Raw genomic sequence first — 26,082 nt, 5'->3', positions numbered from 1 at the left:
CTTTCGCAAAATTTATTTGCTTCTTCAGGATATGCTAAAATATGGATTAACCTCATGTTGTAAGTTTTTTTACTAGTTTTATACAATGCTATTTAGTTCTAATTTCGTTGTATTTACTGATACCATATTTTAGCATATCCTGAAGAAGCAAATAAATTTTGCGAAAGCTTGATTAAAGAACAAAGAGTTTTACTTTCCTGTCCTATTAATGACTGCAACCTCAATATAAAACTTTATTTTACATAACGTGTCAGTCAATAATACCTAACTACTTTATATATATATATATAAATATATATAAATATATATATATATATATATATATATATATATATATATAAATATATATATATATATATATATATATATATATATATAAAATAATTTTTGATGAAATAGTTTATTAAAATTTTTAAATTAACTGGATTCATAGAAATCTCATTAATTTCTCAGATCCAAATTATTATGAACCTTGGACTGTTGGAAGTTGAATTAAATCTGTACCTGTGACTGGCCAGCCAGCCATAACTTAGACACTTTTATATGATATGTAGTGATCGACTTCACTTGTTTGTTCTTTTTCTCCGAGCCATTCCCTGAAGGGAAAGTGGTGTTCTTAAACATCTTTTTCTTTCATTTAAGGGTTCGTAAAGACAAGGTTTTCGCCTACTGTTTCATATTTTTTAAACTTACCGTCATATTGCATTAGCGGTTGGTAACTCGCCTTGTTGTGTGTCATGTTTTGCCTTCAATGACACTGTCTTTTCACGTGGTAGCTATGTGGATCTGAAATGTGCTCCCATTTGCCGGGTATCTCCTGTTAGCATTGGAAGCTTTTGTGGTAACTTTATTACACCTTTTATAATATTACTAATAAACTCTTAATACTTTGAATAATGTTACTTAAACTAAAAATTAAATTAAATTAATATCAAATTATTGTTGAAAGTGTGATCTTATGATCTTGTTAGTTCTCGACAAATAGTTATTTTTTACATAAGTTTTTTACATACTTTTTTAAATTACATGTACAATAACCACATGGTCTTTTGCTGTGTTATGTTTGAATCAAATTATAAACTGTATATATGTTTCAATTTATTGTTTATACAACTAATTATTGATGTCTATTATCTTAAGCTTCTTTACATTTTACCATTGCCCGCTACATGTCTTTTTAAGGTAACACACTTATATTGACTTGTCTATGGATGTTTGGTTTTTCATATTGTGCTTTTCAGATGAACTGATGATGCTTTCTGATTAGAGAGCAAAACGTCTTCAATAAATAGATGAAGTAGCCAACTTCTTGTCTTGTCTTTTTTCTCTATCTTTTGACCGAGAAACCCACCACTCTTCGAGTGATCCATATATATATATATATATATATATATATATATATATATATATATATATATATATATATACCTAGTTTGAACCTTTATATATATTTTTTAGTTGATTTTCTTGGTCTAGGTTCATAAAAACATCGTTTTGATACTAAGACATATTTTGAAAGTGTTGTCGATAAGGTGGTGTGGGTATGAATTAAGTGTTAGTGTTGTTATTGCTTTTGTAATGACCTGAGGTCTATTGACGTCATAGAGGCCGATAGGGCTATTAGATTATCCGATCCTTTCAATAACAATAACAACAATAAGACCAACACAGTAAAGAAAAACTATATGTCTCTCCCCTATATAAAAGGGTTATCAGAACAAGATGCAAATCTTCTGTCTACACATAACATTACGATTGCTCATAAAGGGCAAAATCTTTTTGAAAAAGAATTTTACAAGACTAAAAACAAAAACCCCTCTATTAAAAAAATCGCAGGTTGTGTATGAAATTCCCTGCTCGAATTGTGATGGAGTATATATTGGACAAACCAGTCAGCTACTTAATTCAAGAATACTTTCCCACAAATATGACAAAAAAAACTCAACCGCCCTCACAAAGCATGAATACGAAAAGAAACAAATTTGATTTTGACAAAACCAAGATCCTAAAAAGTGAACATAAGAGGAAGAAGAGGGTGCTTCTAGAGTCTATACAAATCAAAAAGAATAATAACGCAATAAATGATAAAAAAATGTCAAAAATTTAAACAAGATATATTTTAATTTAATTTAAAAACACACAAAAAGATAATCTCAGAACGCCTATGATGTTAAAATAACTGATTGTTTAAACGATAAACTAACATCAATAAACAACATATTAAATTTAAAATACATTTTACAGTGACATAAAATACACTTTGTAGTGACTTAGTGGGTCTGTCCTATGCTTTTAATATTATTTTAATTGTGACGTTGATGTATACTTGTTAGCACCGAATTTTTACATGCTTGGTAAGTCAAAAGTCTCACTTTTAAATCGTATTATGTCTTTAATAAAATATTTTTTAGTCCATATTACTTCTTGAAAAAGGCATGGATTTCCTGCCGAAACGTCGAAAAAAAAATATAAAAATGTATTAGTATCAAAACAAATTCTTTTATGAACCTAATCCCAAGAAAATCTACTAATATATATATATATATATATATATATATATATATATATATATATATATATATATATACATTGATCATGGTGTATACTATCGAGTGCGCCATTTAAACATTTGACATAAAGCTTTTATGTGTGTCATTTCAAATATATTTCTTTCTTGTTTAACGTCGGTTATTTATTTTTACGGCTAAATATATCATACCGCCATTTTGAAGCGAGATACTCGGGCCGGCTCCTCTCGTTTTGTTACAATTTAGAAAAATGTTTACATGTTATCCAAGGACAAGTTCAGATCGTAAAATGAATAAGATCCCCGGGGACCGGGTCCACTTTCCACGCATCAAAAGTCTTATCTCAAACTAATATTTCATATCCTTTATAGTTTTGCCCGTTCCGTATCCCCGAGGACGGTCACACGATTCAACCGAACAAGCTCTTTGGCTGAATAGATAGGAGGACCATTGACAAAAACATCCGACTAAAATTATTTAGTGAGGTTCTCTAACGCTCGTCCATCAAGGAAATTGATTAAACATTTTGGTTTTGAATATTTATCTTTGCCATACGACCGATTCAAAAAGAAATACGAAAAATACCGTTGTTGTGGACATATCACCGCAATGTTAAAGCCAATTCTCTACCTACTATTGTACCTTTCAGATGTAAAGTAGTAAAACTTCATTATTTATAAATCTTACTAATTTTAATTCTTAATTTGATAAACTAATGGCCAAAATTAATACATCCACTTTTATTTTTAACATGCTAACCGTTTGAATAACTTGAGAAAAGCATATGTGGGGTGTTGATAAGTGATCCAGAAACTTAAATGACGAGTGGGAAAAACCTGTAACGATGTTATTAAGTAAAAAAAAAGAAACAAAATGACATGAGCACATGAAATTGTATGTCTTCCATTTTTTTATTATTAGAATCACCATCAACATAATAATATGAAATATTAAATAAAATGCTAAACAATGTAACGGGTCATAATGACGGTAGCTATATCTAGTGAAATTTTAGTTATTTATTAAATTTTATAAAATTACCATGTACACCATTTTACTTTCTGTAAAAATTTCTGACGAAATCATTTTATTAAGACAACCCACCCTATGTAATACACCTATTATAGTCAATCACTTATTAATTGTCCGACTAAAATACAAACTAGAACGTTTATCAAAGGATCTGCCATACAAGGGCTCTACCAATCTTACTAGGAGAAGAAAAATCCGTCCAGTGAAAGACCTAATAAGCTACTTTAAATCTATTAACGTTTTTTATAAAATATAAATTAATTAAATTTTATCACAATGTATAGTAGGCATACTATAATAATAATAATAATAATAAGCTATTTTGGACATGTGCTTCGAAGAAATGGTCTTGAAAAACTTACCATCCAGGATAAAGTAGAAGGCAAAAGAAATAGAGGTAGATCTCCCACACGATACACGGACCATATTGTTGCTACCATTGGCGCTCCATTGTCAGAATTTGCTCGAATGGCAGAAGATAGAAAAACGTGGAGGAACATTGGAAAATTTAGCTAATAGCTTCATGATATCACGATACCTGCATCAGGTCAACGACTAAGAAGAAGAAGAAGAAGTAGGCATACAGCTGGTTCCTAAAAAACTGATACGACTGATAGTAAGATTTGATCATTTTAAGCAGTGTATTTGATTTGGGATGTAAGGGATTGTAATGCGCAATATATAGCCTCTCCTATCAAAATCCGGTGCATCCTGCTTTACAACAAACGAGGCTCTGCTGGCGTCCGAGTGATTGCCGGTATAAGCAATCCCCCACATACTGACCAACGGCTTCGGGCGGACGAGGTGGTAAGTGGTAGGGCACTCTTTTGTCCTGTAATTGAGAAATTGATTCCGATGGCGGAAGAAATATAAAACTATAAATTAGTCAACGGCATAAGGATGCAGAAAGAAAAGGAGAACTATTGCATTAAAGGCCTTTTGGCACTCCTAGTTTTAACTATCATGGCTGTAAATCATTTAAGTCAAAATATTAATGATCATGGATCTCGGAACCCAAGATCCGACAAGAGAGGACAATCTCAAGACTGCAGGGCCTCTCAGGTCGTTAGTATGCAAAATTCTTGCAAAATAGCCACATGGAACGTCAGAAGCATGTTTGAGTCAGGTAAAATATATAATGCCATAAAAGAAATGAAAAGAATGCAAATCAGCATCCTCGGAATAAGTAACATGCGGTGGCCGGGATCAGGAGTATGAGACGTAGATGAATATCAAGTGTACCATGCCGGAAATACCGATGCCAATCACTATAATGGAGTTGCAATCGTAGTAGCAAAACACTTAGCTCAATCAGTGTTAACTTATATCCCCATATCTGACAGAGTAATGCTAGTGAAATTTAGTTCAAAGCCGTTCATTACCAATGTAATTCAGGTCTATGCCCCAACATCATCCAGTGATGAAGATAAATTAGAAGCATTTTACAAAGATCTTACTGATGCTCTAGATCTTGTCAAAGCTGCAGAAAATAATATATTCCTCGGAGATTTTAACGATAAAGTCGGCAAAGAACGTTGTTTGAACATTGTGGGGGATTATGGCTTGGGAAACAGAAACAGAGATCGACTTGTCCAGTTCTGTCAAGGACACGATATCATTATATCGAATACTCAATTTAAACTACCACCGAGAAGAATCTACACCTATAAGTCAAATGCAAAATCAGAGGACAAAATTATTAGGGACCAAATCGACTTAAAACCAATAGTAAAAAAAATTTTAATAAAAAAACGATTTAGAAACTGCACCAAATCAGTTAAAACTTATCCAGGTGCTGACATTGGGTCTAATCGCAATTCCATAGTAGTTGTTACCCAATTAAAATTAAAAGAGGTGATCAAAAAGAAGTCACGCAGAAATATTATATCACAAGGCGAGAAAGTTAAGGAATCAGTTCAAAGACAACTGGACGAAAATTTAATTTGGAAAAATATTCGTGGAAATGTCGATGAGGGCTTAAATAAAAATCGTAACAACAGTAAAAGAAATTTGTGTGAGAAATTTACAAGGCAGGTCAAAGCTAAAAAAGCAGGGTTTGGATGACAGATGACATATTGGATTTGATGGAACAACGGCGACTAGCGAAAAAGTTTTTTTAGGAGGAACCAGCTGTACCACTCTGTATATTTGGCAATTTTAAATTTTAATATCTTATTCATTAGCCATCACCAAAGAGTTCTTTTTAAACGTTAAGAACACGAATTTTGTTGTATTTCCTAATTTTCTCCTTAAGAAACATTCCACAATATTCGTTAAGCAATAAAGCTGATGACTTTCAGACAACAACCTGGCATAAATGAGTATTTAGTAGGCACCTATGTCACTACATTCATTGAACCGGTATGTAAGTACTATTTATAAATTCTTTTAAACTATGCATACATATTATTGACACAATTTATAGTATAATAACTGATAGAACTCTAATAGTTACATTTTGTAATTTTTTAGCATTAAAGTAACGTTTCCAAAGACCTGGAAATAAACAGCAAAGTTTAGTGATCAATACCGGTCGTCCTACTTTGAATAAAATACATTGTGAGTAAATCTAACATTATTTCTCTAACCTGATTGAAATAGACACGTTCACGCAAATGAGTTACATTTTATTGTATTTCATTACTTACCATATAAAAATATCTTGATATGAATATTCATTACAACGAACATATTGTTCAAATGAGGAAACATGTGAGGTTTTTATGACTGGCATTTGATGAAAACTTTTACTGGACATTCTGATTGATAGCTTAAAAAAATCTGTCAGAACGCAGAGACTGCTATTTAGAGTTCTGTTTTGGGAAAGCTAGAGCTATGCAATTTCTGTCGTTAAATTACAAAAAAATGTCAGGCGTATTTTTGGAACATTAGCAGGGGGCTCTTCCATATCGCTGTTCAAAAAAAATTTTACTAGCGTGGGTCTAATATTTTCATAAAACTCTAACAAGATGTAAAGTTTGAATGTGTTGGCATATTTTTAGATGAAAATTAAAAAATATTCTTTTCAAAAAAATGTTCAATATTGTTTCTTAAAACATGTATTTATGTATTTAATATTGTTTTAAATAATGAAAATAAATTGTAAAATTAAATTAATGTGATATTTTGATCAGTTTATAACAAAAAATAAATAAAAAGCGACTTACCTGTAAATAATTCTGGGAAAATCAGCATCCACAAAGTGTATATAAGAAGCCGTGAGGATTCCATTGTTCTAGGGATTTAAATAGATCGGGCACTACACATATCAAGTGGGAGCTATGGAAACGTACATGGTACTACACAAAGCTAACTTTGGGTGTCGAGGATGCCTTTGCCATTACAAGGGAAAAAGGGGAGAATGTCAAGGAAGGAGAACTTTTAATGTCTTTTATATGATCTCGAAGGTGGATTCGTAAACGAATAAATGAATGGATGTACACATTGGGTGGTAAAAAGGTCGTGGTCCATTTTTACAGTGCACGTGTAGATGGTCCGGGAAATCCCACAACAAATCCTGAAAATAAATAAAACTAGTTTAGTAATGATAAATAGACTCCATTAGTATTCAAAAATTAACTTCATAAATATTATAAGCTGCTAATTATATATTTATTTATTCAAAGAAAAAAGTCAATTTTGTTTTTTAGTCAAAATTGTTTTAAAAGTATAATAAAAAATTAATTCAGCAACATATCACTTGAGAGATAAAAAGATCAATAAAGATCGTTTTTTTTTTATTTTGAGCAGCTTTGATACTGCCATCGACGACGTCTAAATAATAACAAGACCGCACGACGGTGGTCTATTGAGACCACAAATAAGGCTATATTTTTATTTTATTTTAATTAATATTTTTTAAATACAATATTTTTATTTGTACTTATAGGGTATTTTCTTCCATTTGATGGAAATATTTTGTTTGTTTATGCCTTCTTCTTCTTCTTTTAGTGCCTATCCTATGTGGATGTTGGCAATCACGTTGGTCTATACAACTTTGTTCACAGCTGCTCCAAATAGACGTATGGTAGTCATTCCTGTCCACACAAAAGACCCAGAGGCAGACCTCCTATGAGATGGACAGATGATCTGAAAAGGACTGCCGGAAATAATTGGCTACAAGTAGCGTACAATAAAAAACAATGGAAAGGAAGACTTGAAGAGGCTTATGTTCAGATGTGGACGTGAATGGCTAGACGAAGAAGAAGAAGAAGTCATTCCTGTCCATTGTCTGATGTTCTTCAACCACGATGTCCTTCTTCGCCCTTGAGATCTTTTGTCTTCTATCTTGCCATGTAAAATTAGTTGAATTAGTTGATACTTCTCATTGCGCATCACATGCCCTAAGTATTTCATCTTTCTGATTTTCCCGATACGCATAATTTCCACTCATACGTTGGATCACGGTGTTGTTTGTAACATGATGGATATAGGAAATTCTGAGCATGCGGCAGTAGCACCACAACCCTGACGTACACCCCGTTTTATCGTGAATTCTTGTGAGGTTTCGTTGTCTACTCGTACAGTTGCCGTTTGCTGTAAGTATAAATTTTTAATTAGGCGTAAATCTTTGTCATCAATACTTTATTCTTTCAGTATCTGAAATAATTTTTGATGTTGCACCTTGTCAAATGCTTTTTCAAAGTCTATAAAGCATGCGTAGACTTCGCAATTTACGTCTCGAGCTCTTTGTATCAATACTTGTATAAAAAATAGGGCCTCTCGCGTTCCCAGTCCGCTTCTAAACCCAAACTGAACACTGCTAATGTTTTCTTCAAGTTTTCTATATATGCGAAAGTGAATAACAGAAAGAAGGATTTTGAGTGCATGGTTCATTAAGCTTATAATTCTGTAATGAGAGCATCTGGTGACATTTGCCTTTTTGAGGAGAGAGATAAACGTGGAAACTAGCCAATCTGCAGTTTCAGAGATTTTGTTCAGTGTGCTTTGCTGGTTTTCAGTCTTTTTATTACATATGTTACTTCACTGAGCATTATTTCTGGTCCTGAATATCCAGAAACACTAACTTCTGTCTCTTGCTCTTCCTCCATGTATTGCCTCCATCTCTCAAGTATTCTCTCATTTTCGTAGAGCAGATTGTTGTACTTGTCTTATTAATTAGAAGTTATGACTAGTTATGACTTATGACTTCGTGATCCGCTTCCTCCCGTTAAGTTTTCGATCTTTGTATGTAGGTTAAAAGTATCATGCTTCTGTTATAGGGATTCTTCAATCTTTTTCTTAATGATTTTGTTGGCTGTTTCTGTATATTGTTTTCTGTTTTAAGTTTATTATCTACCACTGAATTACAGATATTGTTAATTTTATTCCATATATCATCCACACTTATGTTTTCTTGATTAATGTCTGAGATTACCATGTTGTTTATTTTGTTTTTGATCTCCTCTTTGACTTCTTCTCTTGTGGTTTTATTTTTCAAACTTCTGGATGTCCGGACGTTTTTGTGCTTTTCTTTTACGGACTTTTTTAGCGTCATGATCGCTAAACTGTTCTCTATCATCGTCGGCAATATCTATCATAGTCTCAATGTCAAAAATTAATAAAAGACCTTCTTCTTCAAGTGCCCTGTCCATTGCAAACGTTGGCTATCAACATGGAAATTCTGATCTTGTTTGCGGCGCTTTTCAATAGTTCGACCGATGTGAGCCCGAACCACTTCCGCAGATTTTGGAGCCACGACTGTCTTCTCCTGCCTGGTCCTAGCTTACTGTCTACTTTCCCATGGATGTTCGGTTTAGGATATACGAAGAATGCGTCGGTACACCCGAATTTAGAATGTTTCTAGTTTTCTCGTGAGCGTCTCTGTCAGCGTCCAGGCCTCCATACCATATAGTAAGATCAAAAAAATGTAGCATTTAACTAGACGTAGTTTTAGGGGAAGAGACAAATCCTTGCTTATGAGGAGCTTTTTCATATTGTTAAATGCTGCTCTAGCTCGTTCATTTCTCGCCCTAATTTCTGTAGCCTGTTCCCATTTTGAATTTACGTTGGTGCCAAGGTACACATAAGATTCTACATGGTCAATTAGTATGTTACTTATCCGTAATTGTCGAGCAGGTTGTTGCTTTTTGCTTATCAGCATCCACTTTGTCTTCTTGAAGTTGAGGCTCAGGCCGTATTTCTCACTAACTGAATAAACTCTTTCCATTACCTGTTATAATTCCTCGATGGTACTGGCAAGGATCACCGTGTGGTCGGCATATCTTATATTGTTCGTTAACTCGCCGTTTATTTTTATGCCCTCATTTGCATTTTCCATACATTTGTTAAATATTTCCTCGGAATAAATATTGAATAGGAGTGGGGATAAGATACACCCCTGACGGACACCTCTTTTGATCTGCACGATTCTCTTTTGTTTCGAATGTAATTGTCGTCAATACCTGTCTTTCGCAGAATATCCATCAATTGTTTATGATTGACATTGTCAAATACTTTTCTAAAATCCACAAAGCACAAATACACGTCCTTATCAACGCCTCTACACCGCTGTATAAGCACCTGGAGAGCGAAAACTGCTTCTCTAGTTCCAAGTGCTTTCCGAAAACCAAACTGCGATTTATCGATATTTGACTGACATTTATCGTATATTCTTCTATGAATGATCTTAGCGAACGCTTTAGTGACATGATTGATCAAGCTTACAAGCCGGTAGTCATCACAGATCTGGGCATTTGGTTTCTTCGGGATTGTAATAAATGTTGACTGTAGCCAGTTCTCCGGGATTTTACCGCTATTATATATGTTGTTAAAAAGTACAACTAGATTATCAAGGAACTTGATCTGATCTCAAGGTTTGTCTGATTTACATAGGATCTTTAATATTTCGCAGGGTACATTGTTCGGACCTGTTGACTTATTGTTTTTTAGTGCTGCAATGGCATCTTCTATCTCCGATTTAAGGATTGAAGGACCTGTTTCTCCTTCTCCATATAGGTTATCATCAGTCCTGTCAGATGCAAATAATTTTTCTATGTATGATTTCCATGTTTCTAAGATCGTTGATGGCTCCGAGATAAGATTTCCATCGCTATCTTTTATGCTGTTGAGCGACTTAATGAATTTCCTCTTGTTTGTCATTGATTTCATTTTTTTGTGCATATTGTAACTGTCGTATTTCCGTTCGTATTGTTCTATTTCCCTGCATTCGTTGGAAAACCATTTTTCTTTGGCTTCTCGAATTTTCGTTCTTATGATTTTGTGGATTTGCTGGTATTTTTCTGCATTTTTATTCTTGAATTTACCATCTTATCCATTATCTCATCAGACATCCATTCTTTCTTCTTCTGCCTGTCACGCTTTAATAGAGTCGCGTATGTTGTTTGAATTGCTTCCCTAGATTTATTTCATCTCTCTATTATGTCCGACGTGTTCTCGTTAATGTCGTTTATTTTCTTACCTAGTTGTTCTCGTACTTTTATTTTGGTTTTTGGGTTAGTGAGTTTCTTAATATCAATTGTGTTTAAATTAGATCTTTTCTTGAGCCGTTTTACTCTCATGACCATTCTGCATACCAACAGATTGTAGTCCGGAGGAACATCGGAACCAGGGTACGTTTTTGACGATTTTATCATGTTTTTATATCTTGTTGGTACTGCTATATAATCTATCTGATTCCATATAATGTTGTCAGGTGTGTCAGCGGGGGATTTCCATGTGTAAAGTCGACGTTTGGGGAGCTTAAAGACTGTATTACTTAACAGCAGGTTATATTCCTGGTAGAAGCATTATAAGTCTATCACCTCTATCACCACCAATACCACCAATAAAAGACCTACTAACCTTAAAAATATAAGACGCAAATTGATTAATAAAACGACTAACTGCTACGTATAGTTCTCGTGAAATCACTTTATTATCAGAAGTATTTCACACGAAATCAAAATAACAACTGAGCTGAGGCGTATCTAAGAATTACATTGCATATTCTCGATCGGGGAAACCCAGCCCAGTCAATACCATCTGTATAATATTTACATAATTAAATAAAATAAATAAATAAAGTTTCTGTATAAGAAAAAACTTACATCAACGAATGACGGTGGTATATCAGGACAAAGTCATTTTTATTGAAAAAAATAAAACGATTTTTTTTGTAAAATATAATGTAACAAATATCACCCACGATATTAACTAGAAGCAAAAGTAGTATGAAACACTTTTAAGAATATCAGACAAAAATATCGTATAATTTAAACTTTTACATTTTAAGTAGACCAGAAACAAGTAAACTAGAGGATATTAGACCCTTCTAGGATAATTTATGAGACAAAAGGGACAGAGGAGGACGTTCTCCTTCTCAATGAATGTAAGTTTTTGAGTTCAGGGAAATTTCGAGCGCATATATGTTACAAAATTGCACTGTGCTTTACAGTTTATTTAATTTAAAACCTATATACGACGCAATGTATTCAATTTTGAAATAAAATTGATCTTTGGGGTTTTTTCGGGCACTTCATTGAATTATTTATTAAACTTTCCATTCATTGTAATAGAATGAACTATCTTACATCTAACATATTATCTAAAGTCGTCCCAGGAACGCAACTCAATAATATTGGCAATATCATTTCAAAGTCGTCTACTTTAAAATGTATAATACATGTCTGAATTATTAATATAAGCGAGTTAGATAAAATTAAATTAGTAAAATAATTTTTCATCAAGTAACAAAATACAAAATTTTTTTAATTTATTCATGTTTTGTATTTTGAGAACGATTTTTCCGAAGTGGAAAGCGAAACGTCAAAAATAAATATATTGAGGCTTATTCCTAATGAAAATAGTAACTGCATTAAGATATATATATATATATATATATATATATATATATATATATATATATATATATATATTAAACTTAGAGCTAAGATTAATATTATTACTCGTGAACGAACTCGTGAGTTCGCTCACGAACTAGTGAGTGAACTAGAAGTGACTAGTGAGTGTAGTAGTGTCTGGGGGCTCGGGGGACTGAGACCTCGGAAGCCCTGAAGAAGACATCAGAGAGGATGTCGAAAGCTCGGCAAAATGGATATCGACGCGGTTCAACCCGGAAGACTGGTGAGTTTAATATTAATTTTTATAATAATATTAATCTTAGCTCTAAGTTTAATTGTACTAACCGCGGAAATCTTTCCGAACACATATATATATATATATATATATATATATATATATATATATATATATATATATATATATATATATATAGAGTTTAATTACGTTTAATTTGCGAGGTCTACTTTATCGTAATTATATCAGATATGCATACTGAATTGGTTATAAAGTAGGCTAATAATTAAATGTAAATTTTGTTATCACTACTGTCGCCGTCCACTGACTAATTATATCCCATATTGGTTATGTGCAATCCAACGCTTTGACGTACAAGTTAGTGATGATTTGGTATTAGTTAAGCAATTGTGTTTGTCGTGTATATATACTCTGGAATATTCTAATTGCATTGCCGTTATATCAAGAGCAAATATAGAAATGTTTATGCGAGCGCAAAGCAAAACTACAATATTGGACTAGTCCATACTAATTTAAGTAGGAGGTTATTGAACCGCATCCTAAAATTTTTTTATTAGGAACGTCTATCTGTGCAATATCTTTAATTCCGACAAACTTAAGGCAAACAACAATTTTTGTTTCAGATAAAAAGTGACAAATGGCAACAATTCTTAAGCTTCCTATAAATTTTCTTTGTAATTATAAAAAAAAATTGTCGTTTCTTATCAGTAATAAGCGTAATGATAATCATTACGCAAACTGAGACCAATTGTGTCGCGAATTTCTCGGCAGAATGTAGTAGGATCTGGTTACCCATATTGAAAGAGGAAGTTATTAAAAGAAAAATACCAGTATTGGTACGTCAGTAACATATAGAGAATACATCATTTATGTTTTATAAATAACATATAAAATCGGAATTTGGTGTTTATTGAAGGTAAACTAAATGCACGATCAAATACTTACCATGTCGGGATAGTATTATGATGTTTTTTTCCTGGTTTTTCCCTCATAATTTACTATGGAATCACTAACAGGAGAATTTTACTGCCATCATGGCATGTATTTGTCTTTTTAAAGACGAATTACATGTTATGATCTTTTCTGACGGATATTCTCAAGTTAAAGTTGATTTCATGTAATCGAATGAACTATCTTATAAGTAAAGTAGTCCCAGGAACGCAACTCAACAATATTGGCAATATCATTTTAAAGTCGTCTACTTTAAAATGTATAAGGTATGTCTGAATTGTCAATATAGATGAGTCAGATAAAATTAAATTATTAGAAGAATTTTTCACTAAGTAACAAAAAACAAAATTTGTTTAATTTACGAATGTTTGTTTTTTGAGAACGATTTTCGAAGTGGAAATTGAAACGTCAATAAACGTATTTTAACCTTTAATTGTGGCTTATTCCCATTTAAATATAAATTAATTTAAAATGCCACAAGAAAATAGCTTCAGAACAGTGATGAAAATACTCCGACGTATATCAGGGAAAAGTCTGTTGGATATGAAGAGGAGCAAAAACATAAGAAAAGCATGCAATATAGAAGACATAAATGGATGGGCGACGAAACAGAAACAAAAGTGAAACGAACACATTAGTAAAATGCCAGAGGATAGGATAGTACGAATAGCACGAGATAAATCACCAAATGGACGAAGAAGTATTGGCAGACCAAGAAAAAGATGGTGCGATAATTTAAACAATTTAGGAGGCTAATATTGAAGAAGAAGCAGGCTTTAAAGCCTACATACAAGAAGGAAGAAGAAAAAGAAGAGTAGTAAACGAAATCTGGCATACGCGGAAGAAGTGTGTCGCCTAGCCCTCGTATTGTAATCAAAGTTACTCTTCTTTTAGTCTTTTAGTAGTAGTTTAGTCTGTTTTGAAATTCAATAAAGTAATCTGCTCATACAACTATAACATAAAACCATTGCGATATGTAATAACTATAATATATAGTCACTTTTAAAACATATTTTATTTATTAACGTCATAAAATTGATACAATGTTTTGTTTTGTATGAGAGTATATGGTATTTACCCCAGATATATAAATATACCGTTTATATCTGATAAAACTATTCGAATGTTAGTCGATAAATCAGATAAAGCCGGCAACAAACAATATTTGTTATATACACAGTTTAAAAAACAAAACTATGGAATTAAAATGGTCCGTTCTGTTTGGATGTACGTTACGAGTTACTGATGAATTTATTTAGTGGACGGCATTGACTTATTTTCGGCTGTATATATAATAAACTAGTTTCTAAATTAAACTTATTGAGATGTACTGTGTAGGCAACAAAAAACTGTACCACTGTACTGTGCAATGCCTTTATTTAAATGATGTTCACTCAGTGATAACTACACCCTTATTTCCAAAAAACATTTTGAGACCACTAGTAGCTTTCATAAAATGCCCTGTGCAGCTCACAGTAGCATCCCTTTTTAATAACTATTAAGGGATTAAACTAAATTTTACATGATCTTTTGGAACTCAAATAGTCCAGCCTAGGTTTTTTGCTGAAATCACTTTGGGATGTACCTTGTGTCAATAATCGCGATATGCCCCAGCAGCAAACCGAATGCTTAAGTTTTTAAAAAGAAAAAGACAGTTAAGCTTTGATTTTACGTATAGTGCGTCTGTATATCCGCTTATACGTATTTCACCCTAAAAGGGATCATCAGAGACGGCTATTCACAGACGTTCTGAACGTGAAAATAAATCTTTCCTATCTTGGGAAGCAACTCTAACATGGCTGCGTATGGACGCAAATAGCGACATCTGATAATCAATCCGTAAACTAATTTTTCGAAACCAAATTCAGATTTATGCTTTAATGTGTGCCTTCTAAGAATTGCAAGGCAAAGCAGACATTGATAAAGATGTTATTAGAGACGTGGGGAATCTAAAATTGCATTCCACAACATATCTCCTTAACTAAGCAAAAATCCTTAGCGAATTGGTTTCTATTACTCATAAAGAGTATACCGGAATAAAAAGGAAAAGACAGTTAAGTCTCTACAGACGCACTATACGTGAAGTCAAATTTTAACTGTCTTTTTCTTTTTATTCCGGTATACTCTTTATGAGTAATAGAAACCAATTCGCTAATGGTTTTTGCTTAGTTAAGGAGATATGTTGTGGAATGCAATTTTAGGTTCCCCATGTCTCTAATAACATCTTTATCAACGTCTGTTTTGCCTTGCAATTCTTAGAAGGCACAGATTCAAGCATAAATCTGAATTTGGTTTCGAATAATTAGTTTACGGCTTAAGTTTTTATTTAACAAACCTTTTTTTATAAGTAAAAAATGTTTCGACTATTTACAGTGTTAATTTTGGGTCTAGTATAATTTCGCAAATTTTTAATTTTTTTTTGCAAACCTTGGATTGCAAAATTATTACGCAAAAACTATAATACCGATACTAACGGAATTTAGCACACGTTTCAGTCGTATTATAAAGTTTTTTATTTCTTTGGTTCCAACGATATTGCAGAACCCAAACTGTGTGTTACTTAGTTGCTCGTTTATTTTTTGGTACAACTCTAAATGCAAAATTCGCAGAAATACTTAAACTAAGGCTTATCCAGTTAATGTGTTCGTATTTACTTTTTTAGGTATCGTCACAAAAGGCAACAGCAGCGAATCCGTTGGTATATTGCCAGTTTCATAAATTTTATTAAAAGTACATTTTTTCTCTAAAAAAATGTTCACCGACAGAGTATATCAATTAACTGTAGGATCCGAAGTAAACACCCACAGAAAACTCAAAAATGGTACTCAAGGCTCGGTACTTGCACCACTGCTTTTCAGCCTTTACATCGCAGACATGCCGACAAAAATATCAAAAAAGTTTGGTTATGCTGATGACTGAGCTTTATTAACCCAAACAAAGTCACTAGAAGAAGCTAAAGAGATTCTTACGAAAGACCTAGAGGTTATGGGAAATTACTTTCAAAAATGGAGACTCGGCCTCAATGCTTCCAAGACCGAAGTAACCTGCTTCCACCTAAACAACAATCTGGCGTCAAGATCCCTTAACGTTTACTTTGATAACACACGACTCAATCACAATAAACATCCAAACTATCTAGGCGTGGCATTGGACAGAACGTTAAGCTTTAGAGAACATTTAGTACAGTTGCCGAGAAGCTAAAAACCAGAAATAACAACATTCAGAAGCTCTGCGGCACAACATGGGGAGCATCGGCATCCACACTCAGGTTTTCAGGCTTAGCTCCTGTTTAAACCGTAGCTGAATACTGCGCGCTAATATGGATCTACAGTGCTCACGTTAAAAATATAGATTTTCAACTAAATAACACTATGAGAATGATCGCTGGAGTAATCAAATCTACACCAACACATTGGCTACCAGTGCTGAGCGACATTCCACCACCACATCCTCGCCGACTCAATCTATTTACCGAAGAATATAACAAGATCCTTAGCAACATGGCGCTGCCGATTCAGAACTATATAGAAGATGCAACCAAAAGTCGACTGCGCTCCAGAAAGTCTCCAATACAAACTGCAGAATCAGCCACAGCCACAGGGTACAACATGATCACCAAATGGATCCATGAATGGTCGGCAGCTCAACCAAAAACAGCCATATCTTGTATTACGAGACACTTCCTGGATTTGACCTACCACGTAAGACCTGGTGCACACTTAACCACATCAAAACTTAACTTGGTCGATGTGCAGATATGTTGCACAAATGGGGCAAGCTACCATCCCCGTCATGCAGCTGCGACGAGGTCCAATCTATCAAACACAAAACGAAGAAGCGCCATCAGCGAGCCTACGAGAGCAGTTCACAAGACTTCCTGTTTGCGACGATCGAGTCGATTAACTATATAAACAACCTCGATGTTTGCCTATAAAATGGGCATGATTAAGGTATTTTTATATCGAGTCAATTTTAACGTTTATTGTAATATTGTAATACCATGCGCTAAATAAATATTAAAAGTATAAAGAGAAGATTTTTTACCTGAACTTTCAAAGAGCTTTATATTATTTCATTCGGTATTTCATCCAGTCCCGTCGGTTTTATGGTCTTTGCTAATCTTGTTTCTCGTTCAAGCTAGTTCGATATTTCAGCTAAAAGATTTTATCTAACTGGGCAACAGGAAATTCCATAAAACAATCAGAACAATCAATAACTTTTCTAGATAGAACTAAAGGTGATCCACTAAACCCGTTACTACGTTACGAACATTGTGGATGAGATTTTAATAGAAATTTGCAAAGCAAAATGATATCAAATGGGGAAAGTATACATGAAAATTCTATATTATGCAGATGATGCTGTGTCGAATTTTAAATATCTTAAATCGGAAAAATATTCAATCACTGTGTAAATTTTTCAATTATCTTTAAAACAATTTTATATCTAAATCAATAAAATGACTTAAAATGAATTGAATATTTGTGTAATGTCTTTCCTTCAAATTTATTTTAAATGGTGGCGTAGCGACGCGCTCAGGACACAGCTAGTTAATAATATAAATAATACGTAATTGTTTTTTAACCAAATAATCTACGCTTTGTTTACTTCCTATTGATACATAAATTCACTGGAGCAGTGTATTTTCGTCCTGTCATATACCACCATTCGGATTTGAGGACTGAAAAGAAAAGTGGATGTATAAAAATAATAGGATTTCATTGTCAAGTTAACGTTTCCAAATGAAAAATGATTTTTCTTCTGCCTTTAGTTCCCATTTTTCATTTCAGCACATAAGTAGACAACCGAAACGTATTATTTTTATGTAGGCAATGTTTTCTGTTGTTTTATAGTTCTCGTGGAAGACTTAAGTACAATGCTCATTCTAATATATTATTTATAGGGCAACTATTTCAAAATGTTTCATTTTAGGGTAAAATATTAGTTTACATAGAAATATTTTTTGACAAAATACATTTTATATTTTTATACATCCTAAATGTAACCCAATAAAACTTATTCCAACGAGATTTGATATTTAAAATATGATGCTTAGATTATTATACATACACATACGCAAAGCGTCACTCGACACTAAGGAGTCGGCAGATTGATACCTCAGTGCAGTGTGACGGTTCTTGTATTGATACAGAACAAGATACTGATACGTTACTAGTGAGGAGAGTAGACAGATTAAGACCCCGAACTCGAAAAAAACCATATCCTTCTTGATAATGGCTCCAAAATGGGTTCCGAAACGTCGAGTTTCAAATTCTCAACGCAGTTCTTTCCGAGAACTTAGTAATTTTCATATATATTATTATAATTTGCAAATTTGGACATTGTATATGTTTAATTGATTTAATTATGCCTTAGGTTTAATTTTGCAAAACTACATAAATTAATTTTAATTAAAATTTGATCGCAGGATTCCTTTTATCGTTAATTATAATAAGTGGCTTTAGAGTATTCTTTAAGCAGTTACCTTTGGCTAAAGGATGGAAAATAAGAAAATAAATTAAAACAAATAATTTTTTGATACTAAACTGTCTAATTATTTATTAAAAAAGAATAAAAAAAACTATTAAAGTCAGACAATTTTACAATTAATCAAAATCATATATCATATGCGCTAATCCTTATAATTAAAATTACAAATTCATTAAAATTCCTATACAAATTATCCAATATTGTTTGGACTTGTATTCAAATAAAATAACTCTTCTCTGTGTTTTCTTTTCTAAATTAAATCAAGACAAAAAATTTTCTTTCAAGAAATATTACTTCTTTTACTCTTTTTATAGGTATCTGAATTAAAAGATTATATTTATTGTGAAATGAAATCACTAAATAAAATATTAAAAACCCAATTAATTATGATCTAGTTATGATCGTGGTTAAAAGTCTTTGTTGATTATATGGCAAACTAACCTTTTATTTCCAAGAGTTATCTACTGGCTACTTTTCTTCTTACGACTGTGATCTGCCCACCTTTTGCTCGTACTCTCAGTTGCTTTACACACGTCTGCTATCTCCTCTGCTTTTCAACGTCTCTCGCACACACTATCGCCTCAACAGTCTCTCCAAAAGCTTCTGGACCAAACTTCTATCTCACAGGAACCCAATTTCTTTCTAATCGAAAGGATTTTGTTTGTTTATTACAGGATGTACTTTCGTTGTCCACTGCTACCAATCTTTGGGGCTCGTTCCGAAAGACTTCGAAATAATTAGAAGAGTTGAGAATGACGGTGGCATTACTTTTGTCGGCCGGAAGGATGACAATGTCAGGGTTATTATAAAGTTCTTTGAGGGCGCGTCCTTCTGAAAGACTGATATTTGACGGTGGAGGTTTGGAAGTACGGAGAATTCTGACGACATCTTGTCTGGCAATTTCGGCTTGGTCGGAAGAAAGATAAGAAATAGCTTCTTCAGTTTGACAAATAATTTTCTCTGTTGGGATGGAAAGAGGAGTGACAGAAAAATTGAAGCCTTTTGACAGAGCTTTGGTAGCTGAATCGGATATGTGAATATCTGACAAATTGCGAACAACAGTAGAGGGTTGTTGATTCGAAATGGGCTGTGGATTTTGCTTAGAGATAAGTTGGTCCAGTTTGCGTTTCTGGGTTTGGGTTTTGTTGTCAGAAATGTGTTGGGCTTTTTGGTGAGAAAGACAATCGAAAGTGTCCCATAATAATGGATGGACATTGAAAAAGTGAATGTCATTGTATGTTTTAAAAAGAATTTTTCTAAGAATTTTGGAAATTGATGAAGATTTAGTGTGATGTTTAATTTGAAGAGATTTTGGAATGACTTGATGGTCACAACATGATTTAAGAAAACAAGATTGGCAAGAAAATGGCCAAAAAATGGTTTGAGAAACGAACTTTGAAAAATCGTATCTTAAATACTAGAAGTCATAAAAACTTCTACTAAACGTCGTTTTAAAGAGAAAAGATATTTTTTTTTATTAAGCAATGCCTATTTCTACACCACCGTGAAAAAAAGTTATGGAAAAAAAATCTCGTAAGTAAAAAAAAATTATTTTTAAGTTTAAAAGGTAACATTTCGATAGGAAATTTGATTTTGAATAACTTTTGTTTAGGGTATCATATTGGAATGTCTATTGACAATATGAAAAAAAAACCTTTAACGTTGTGCTTCCTTTTATCGCTATATAATAACATAATCAATAGCCTATAAAGGATACTTCTATGGTTTGCGCCACACGTCCTGTTGCGAAAGGTATTTTTACGTGCTTTATAAATTTCGTAAAAAAATTTGACACATTTCAACAGAAAACATACCAAGAACATAAAATGACAAACAATAATTTAGAGCTAACATATAAGCAGATTGAAAAATGCCTAAACCTGGAATGAGAAAGACGATAATTTTCCCAGAAAACGTTTTTTTATGGAAATATGTTAGTTTTAGTTGCAGATGGTTAGACATATAACAGCTAACAAGAATTTTGATAGTTTACTACAACGATAATGCATAGTTATAATAAAGGTCAAAGTCAAAGTGGAACATTTGCCTTGTATATTTTGCGTGTGCCATATAAATGTAGTATCTTCTTTTAATAAAATGTCAACAATTTTCGTTGGTTATTTGTTAGAAGAACTTTTAATAACTCTTTATATTTATTACTATTGTAATGAGATCATAGAAACACATAAAAAAGCCCAAAAAAAAATGATATAAATAGTTAAGTCACAAGTAATCATATGACTTACAAACAAAGTTACTTTACACTGATATGAAAACAACTACAGTATTTTTATTCGTTTTGTACATTTAGAGATAATATCAAAAGCTAAAAAGCTATATCAATATCTGTTTGAATTTTGTTTTAACTCAATTTGGTTAAATCAATGAAACGTGATCCCAATTCGAAGAATCAACAAACAGTCGTATTAATAGGATGTAATTCAATCAAAGCACTCCAAAATCGATTAAAAACCTTTCGCCGGCATTAATTTCCACATCAAAATTTTACCTTGTAGTTACTCTACATTCAAATATGCGGTCAGGACTACCGAAAGTAAACATTGTAGCCGCACAATTGGACTATCGATATCCACTTCCTCTAATTAAAACGGACGAGATATTTATTATTTGTCCCTGTTCAATATTTAATTATAGATTTATTGTAGGCTAGAATTAAACAATAAGAATAATGTATTTGTTAGGAATTATCAAAATCTGTGCCGTTAAGAGGTCGAATATAATATTATTATATAAAATATATGGAAGAGATTTGAGCCTTGAAATGAAACTTCGCCTGATGAGATGTTACGTGTTTTCTGTGCTGTTCTACGGAATGGAGTCATGGACGTTGAAAAAGATTGATACCAAAAAATTAGAGGCATTTGAACTGTGGATGTATCGCAGAATCCTGAGAATATCATGGACCGAGAGAGTCACAAATGTCGAGGTCTTGAGACGAATGAATAAAGAAAAGGAAGTCATATTTACGATCAAAAAACGAAAACTGCAATACTTGGGACACATTATAAGAGGCGAAAGATATGAACTGCTTCGAATAATTATGCAAGGGAAAATAGCAGGAAAAAGGTCTATAGGAAGAAGACGAAACTCCTGGCTAAAGAATCTACGGGAATGGTATAGCTGTAGCAGCAAAGAATTGTTTCGGTCAGCAGTTTCGAAAATACGTATAGCCCTGATGATCCCCAACCTTCGGAACGAAGATAACACTTGAAGAAGAAGATATAAAATATGGCATGGAAGATTCAATAATGAAAATTAGGAATTCACAGTATTTTTTAGAGATCGTTAATATACTATTTTATGTTCCCGGTAGAAGATATACTTCAGGGATGCAACCCTGCCCACGTCAGCCATAATTACCTACCAATCTCCTGGTACCTGGGAGAAATTATGTCCTAGACTCATTCTTCTACTTAAATACCAAAGTTTTCCTTCCCACATCCTACTTTGACGTCAGGCAGCAGCACCGAGATAGTGTAACCTGAGCAAACTATTTACTTGGGTCTACAAGTAATCTAGGCCGTTCTGCTTGTGTCGAAAAGTTGGGTGCGGTTCTTTCAAAAATCATATAGAAGCTGTTTGTATTATCTTTAAAATTAAAATGAAATGGGCGCCATGCTAATGTTTATCCTCGTAAGGAAACGAGCTTTAAGAATTGAAAAGAAAAATTTAAAACAACGTTAACCTTTATTATTTTATAAGGAACAAGAAGTTAAAGATTCTACGTTAAAAAGTTACGTCATCCAAAAAAAAAACTTAACAACTTGTGTCTAGAATATTCAATTACACATGAGAAGTGTTTATACGAAACTAAAATTAAAATCGTATCGTAAGAAAACAAACAGTTTATATCATGGCATTAGATTATGAATGAGAAATATATGAAAATAAAATTATACTTTATCCGAAATTTCGTAATTCGTTCACATAAAAATAAATTTACTTTGATCAGATAAAAGGCATATATCGAGCACAGCTTAATTAAATCTTGCCCAAGTACTTTCGATCCCTAGATCATCTTCAGGGGCATCTGAAATAAGCCAAGAAACGTTTTTTTTTTTTTTTTTTATAACCAAAGAAATTGATTAACTTCGATAAAAACTCGAAGTTTATGGTTGAAAAAAGGTTTTTATGTGATTAACGTTTATAGACTTACTTCGTCAATTGTGGCCTATCCGGCAAGAACAAGATGTCATAGACATATAAATGTACATTACACTACAATACAAATGGACAAACAAACACTTTAAAATAATTTAAGGAAGGCTACATTACTTGAAGAAGCCGGAGTCAGAATGGCTCCTGATCTAACGGAAATGTTGGGGTGACATGTGACAAATGACAACTTGGATGAGCAGTCACAATCATAGATATGTGATCTGCACCTTTTACAATTCTATGAAACTAAGTATTGACCAAAAGTCCAACTGACACTACTATAGGAGGTCACTGATGAAATATAAAATTATATAGAATATTTTTTAAGTAGATTGAATAATCCAGATCTCACACTCAAACATGTCTGTAATAATTAAGGTGTTAGTTTGAGAGCAACTGAAATAGACGAAAAGTAAGAATGCAAGAAGCGGACTAAACAATATGTTAGACAGTGGGTGGTTGACTACAATAAAATGGTCTACCAAGCACTATCTGTAATGTAGAAAGGAAGAGATCTGACTATGTAATTAAAATACTAATAATTGAAAATCAAAATGGAAAGCAAAGTATATAAATGGGGTGTAATCCAAGTAGTTCAGTTGAACCCACAGTCAATGGTATAACTATAAAATTACTATGGATGTGCTCAGTGCAGGAAGTCTAAACAGTCGAGCTGGGTCCCCTACGAGGTGAAGCTGTAATAAAGTTTTTAAAAATAGGTTTAAATTTAGTACAATTTAAATTAATTTGAGTATTAAGACAGTGAGAGTTTTCATTTGTTTCCCTTGTAATTTCCAAATCTTCCAATAAATCCAACTCCATATAGTTTTTCTTTCTACTAATGTCATGTAAGATAGATGAACCAGTGTTGATGTTAAAATTGTGTTTACTGGATAATAAGTGTTGACCAAAACTTGAAGAGTTTGGTCTTTTCAAATGTTCTGAAACTCTAGTGGATAACTTTCTAATGGTTCTACCTACATAAGAGGCATCACAATCATCACATTTTAATTTGTAAATACCACTTTTGTCAAGTGTGTTCATCCTATCTTTGGTGTTGATTAAGAAGGAACCTAAGGTGTTGTGTGACTTGAAGGAAATTTTGATGTTATCGATTGTAGAAGTAAAAAGTTTAGATATTTTATTGGAAATGCTGCTAATGTAGGTGAAGGAGAAATATCTGCTGTTATTTGAAGCAGTAGGTTGAAGAAAACATTGTGATGAATATGCAAGCTTTTCTGCAATTTTTAGTTTAGCTCTATTTAGAAGCTTATAGATAATGTTAGGATCATAACCATTATTGAAAGCAATTTGTTTAAGAGTATTGAGTTCTGAATTAAAATTATCATTAGAAAGTGGAAATTTAAGTAACCTATGAATGTAACTGTTGAAAGCAGCCATTTTATGTTGGGTTGGATGATTAGATGTATCATGTATAACATGATCTGTTTGGGTAGGTTTTCTGTAAATATTGTACTCTAAAGAATCTTTATTACGGGAAATAGTCATATCCAAGAAGTTCAACTTTTTATCAGATTCTGGTTCCAGAGTAAAAGAGATGTTGGGATGGAGGTTATTAAGATCATCCAGAATTTGTAAAGCATCATCTTGGGTTCCCTGTATGAGAGCTATACAATCATCAACATACCTTGACCAAAAAACTATTTTGTTGTTGTTGTTAACAAACTTCTGTTCTAAGCTGTCTAAGAAAATGTCAGCCAGAAAAGGTGATAGTGGAGATCCCATTGCTAAACCTGTTGGTTGTTTATATATTTTTTGATTGAATTGAAAGAAGTCCTGATCCAGACAGAATTTAAGTATAGTTAAGATAGCATCTTTGTCTTTTGCCGATATGTATAAATAATATATATGTATAAATTTGTTTAGGCAAAATACCTAATATAATTAAAAGATCAATAATAAATTACTTTACTGTTATTTAGTTCATAGATATTCTTCACTGTTCAATACAAAATATAAAATAGGTACAACCTGAATTATCCAAAAGATGGTGGGCGTGAAGAAAGGATGTAATTGTTTTACTTGGCTGATAGAAACCTTGGATCTATCTAGCAGGAACATATACTCCGCCAAAAAAGTATCGCATCACATAAAATTACAAATATTTCTGACAGCATTTGGTTAATTTAAATTATTTCTTTCTGGCCCTTAAAAATATTAAGGCTAGAATAAATATTAAAAAGAAATTTGTAAATACAGCTCACTGTTTAAGAAAAAAAATGTTAATTGCTATTTTGTCAGGTTTTTATATTATCAGTCTTTTATAATATGGAATGCTATAAGTTTTAGTAGCTTTTAAAACTACACCCTTACTCCTTCCTAGTATAATAATCATAACAATTAAAATATCCTCAGTCCCCGGTAGACTTTTTATAGTCAGATGTTACTAAGAATCCCAAAAGGAATTTAATAATTGAAACGTGGAATGTAAGAAGTCTTTTTCAAGTTAGTAAATTACAGAATTTAGAAAAAAATAACCAGACTAAAAATCGATATTCTCAAAAAATAGTGGGGACAGATGGTCGGGTAATGGTAAATGCCCCACAAGCGATGGGATGCTTTATTATTCTGCAAGCGACAATCAGCAGACCCATCCAAGCAGAGTCGGAATTTTTTGGTGCATAAAATTACCAATAGATCAATCACTGGCTTTATTCCTTTATCAGAAAGAACAGCAATGTTACAACTTAATACGCCCAAAAGTTAGAATAAATTGTAGTACGAGTCATTACAACTTTCTTATTTATATTACAGCATATCAATTACAAAAATCTTCACCCTCATTGTAAAGGGTGTATTTTTTAAAGGTATAGAAATGTAAGTT

General features: G+C 32.7%; 1 protein-coding gene across 2 annotated transcripts in view; it reads right to left on the bottom strand.

Annotated features, from left to right (window-relative positions):
* LOC140437842 (protein turtle homolog A-like) overlaps positions 1–26,082 on the bottom strand; it is an 813,173-nt gene that overhangs the window by 126,191 nt on the left and 660,900 nt on the right. For both annotated transcript variants that reach the window (XM_072527613.1, XM_072527612.1), the window contains one exon: positions 6,728–7,077. In XM_072527613.1, coding sequence (XP_072383714.1) covers positions 6,728–6,791 — 64 coding nt within the window. In that variant the 5' untranslated portion in view covers positions 6,792–7,077. The remainder of the gene's footprint in view (positions 1–6,727; positions 7,078–26,082) is intronic.

The sequence above is a fragment of the Diabrotica undecimpunctata genome, chromosome 3, assembly GCF_040954645.1.
Source record: "Diabrotica undecimpunctata isolate CICGRU chromosome 3, icDiaUnde3, whole genome shotgun sequence".
NCBI lineage: Eukaryota > Metazoa > Arthropoda > Insecta > Coleoptera > Chrysomelidae > Diabrotica > Diabrotica undecimpunctata.
Note: the sequence above shows the minus strand (reverse complement) of the source record. Positions and strands in the feature narration are given on the sequence as shown.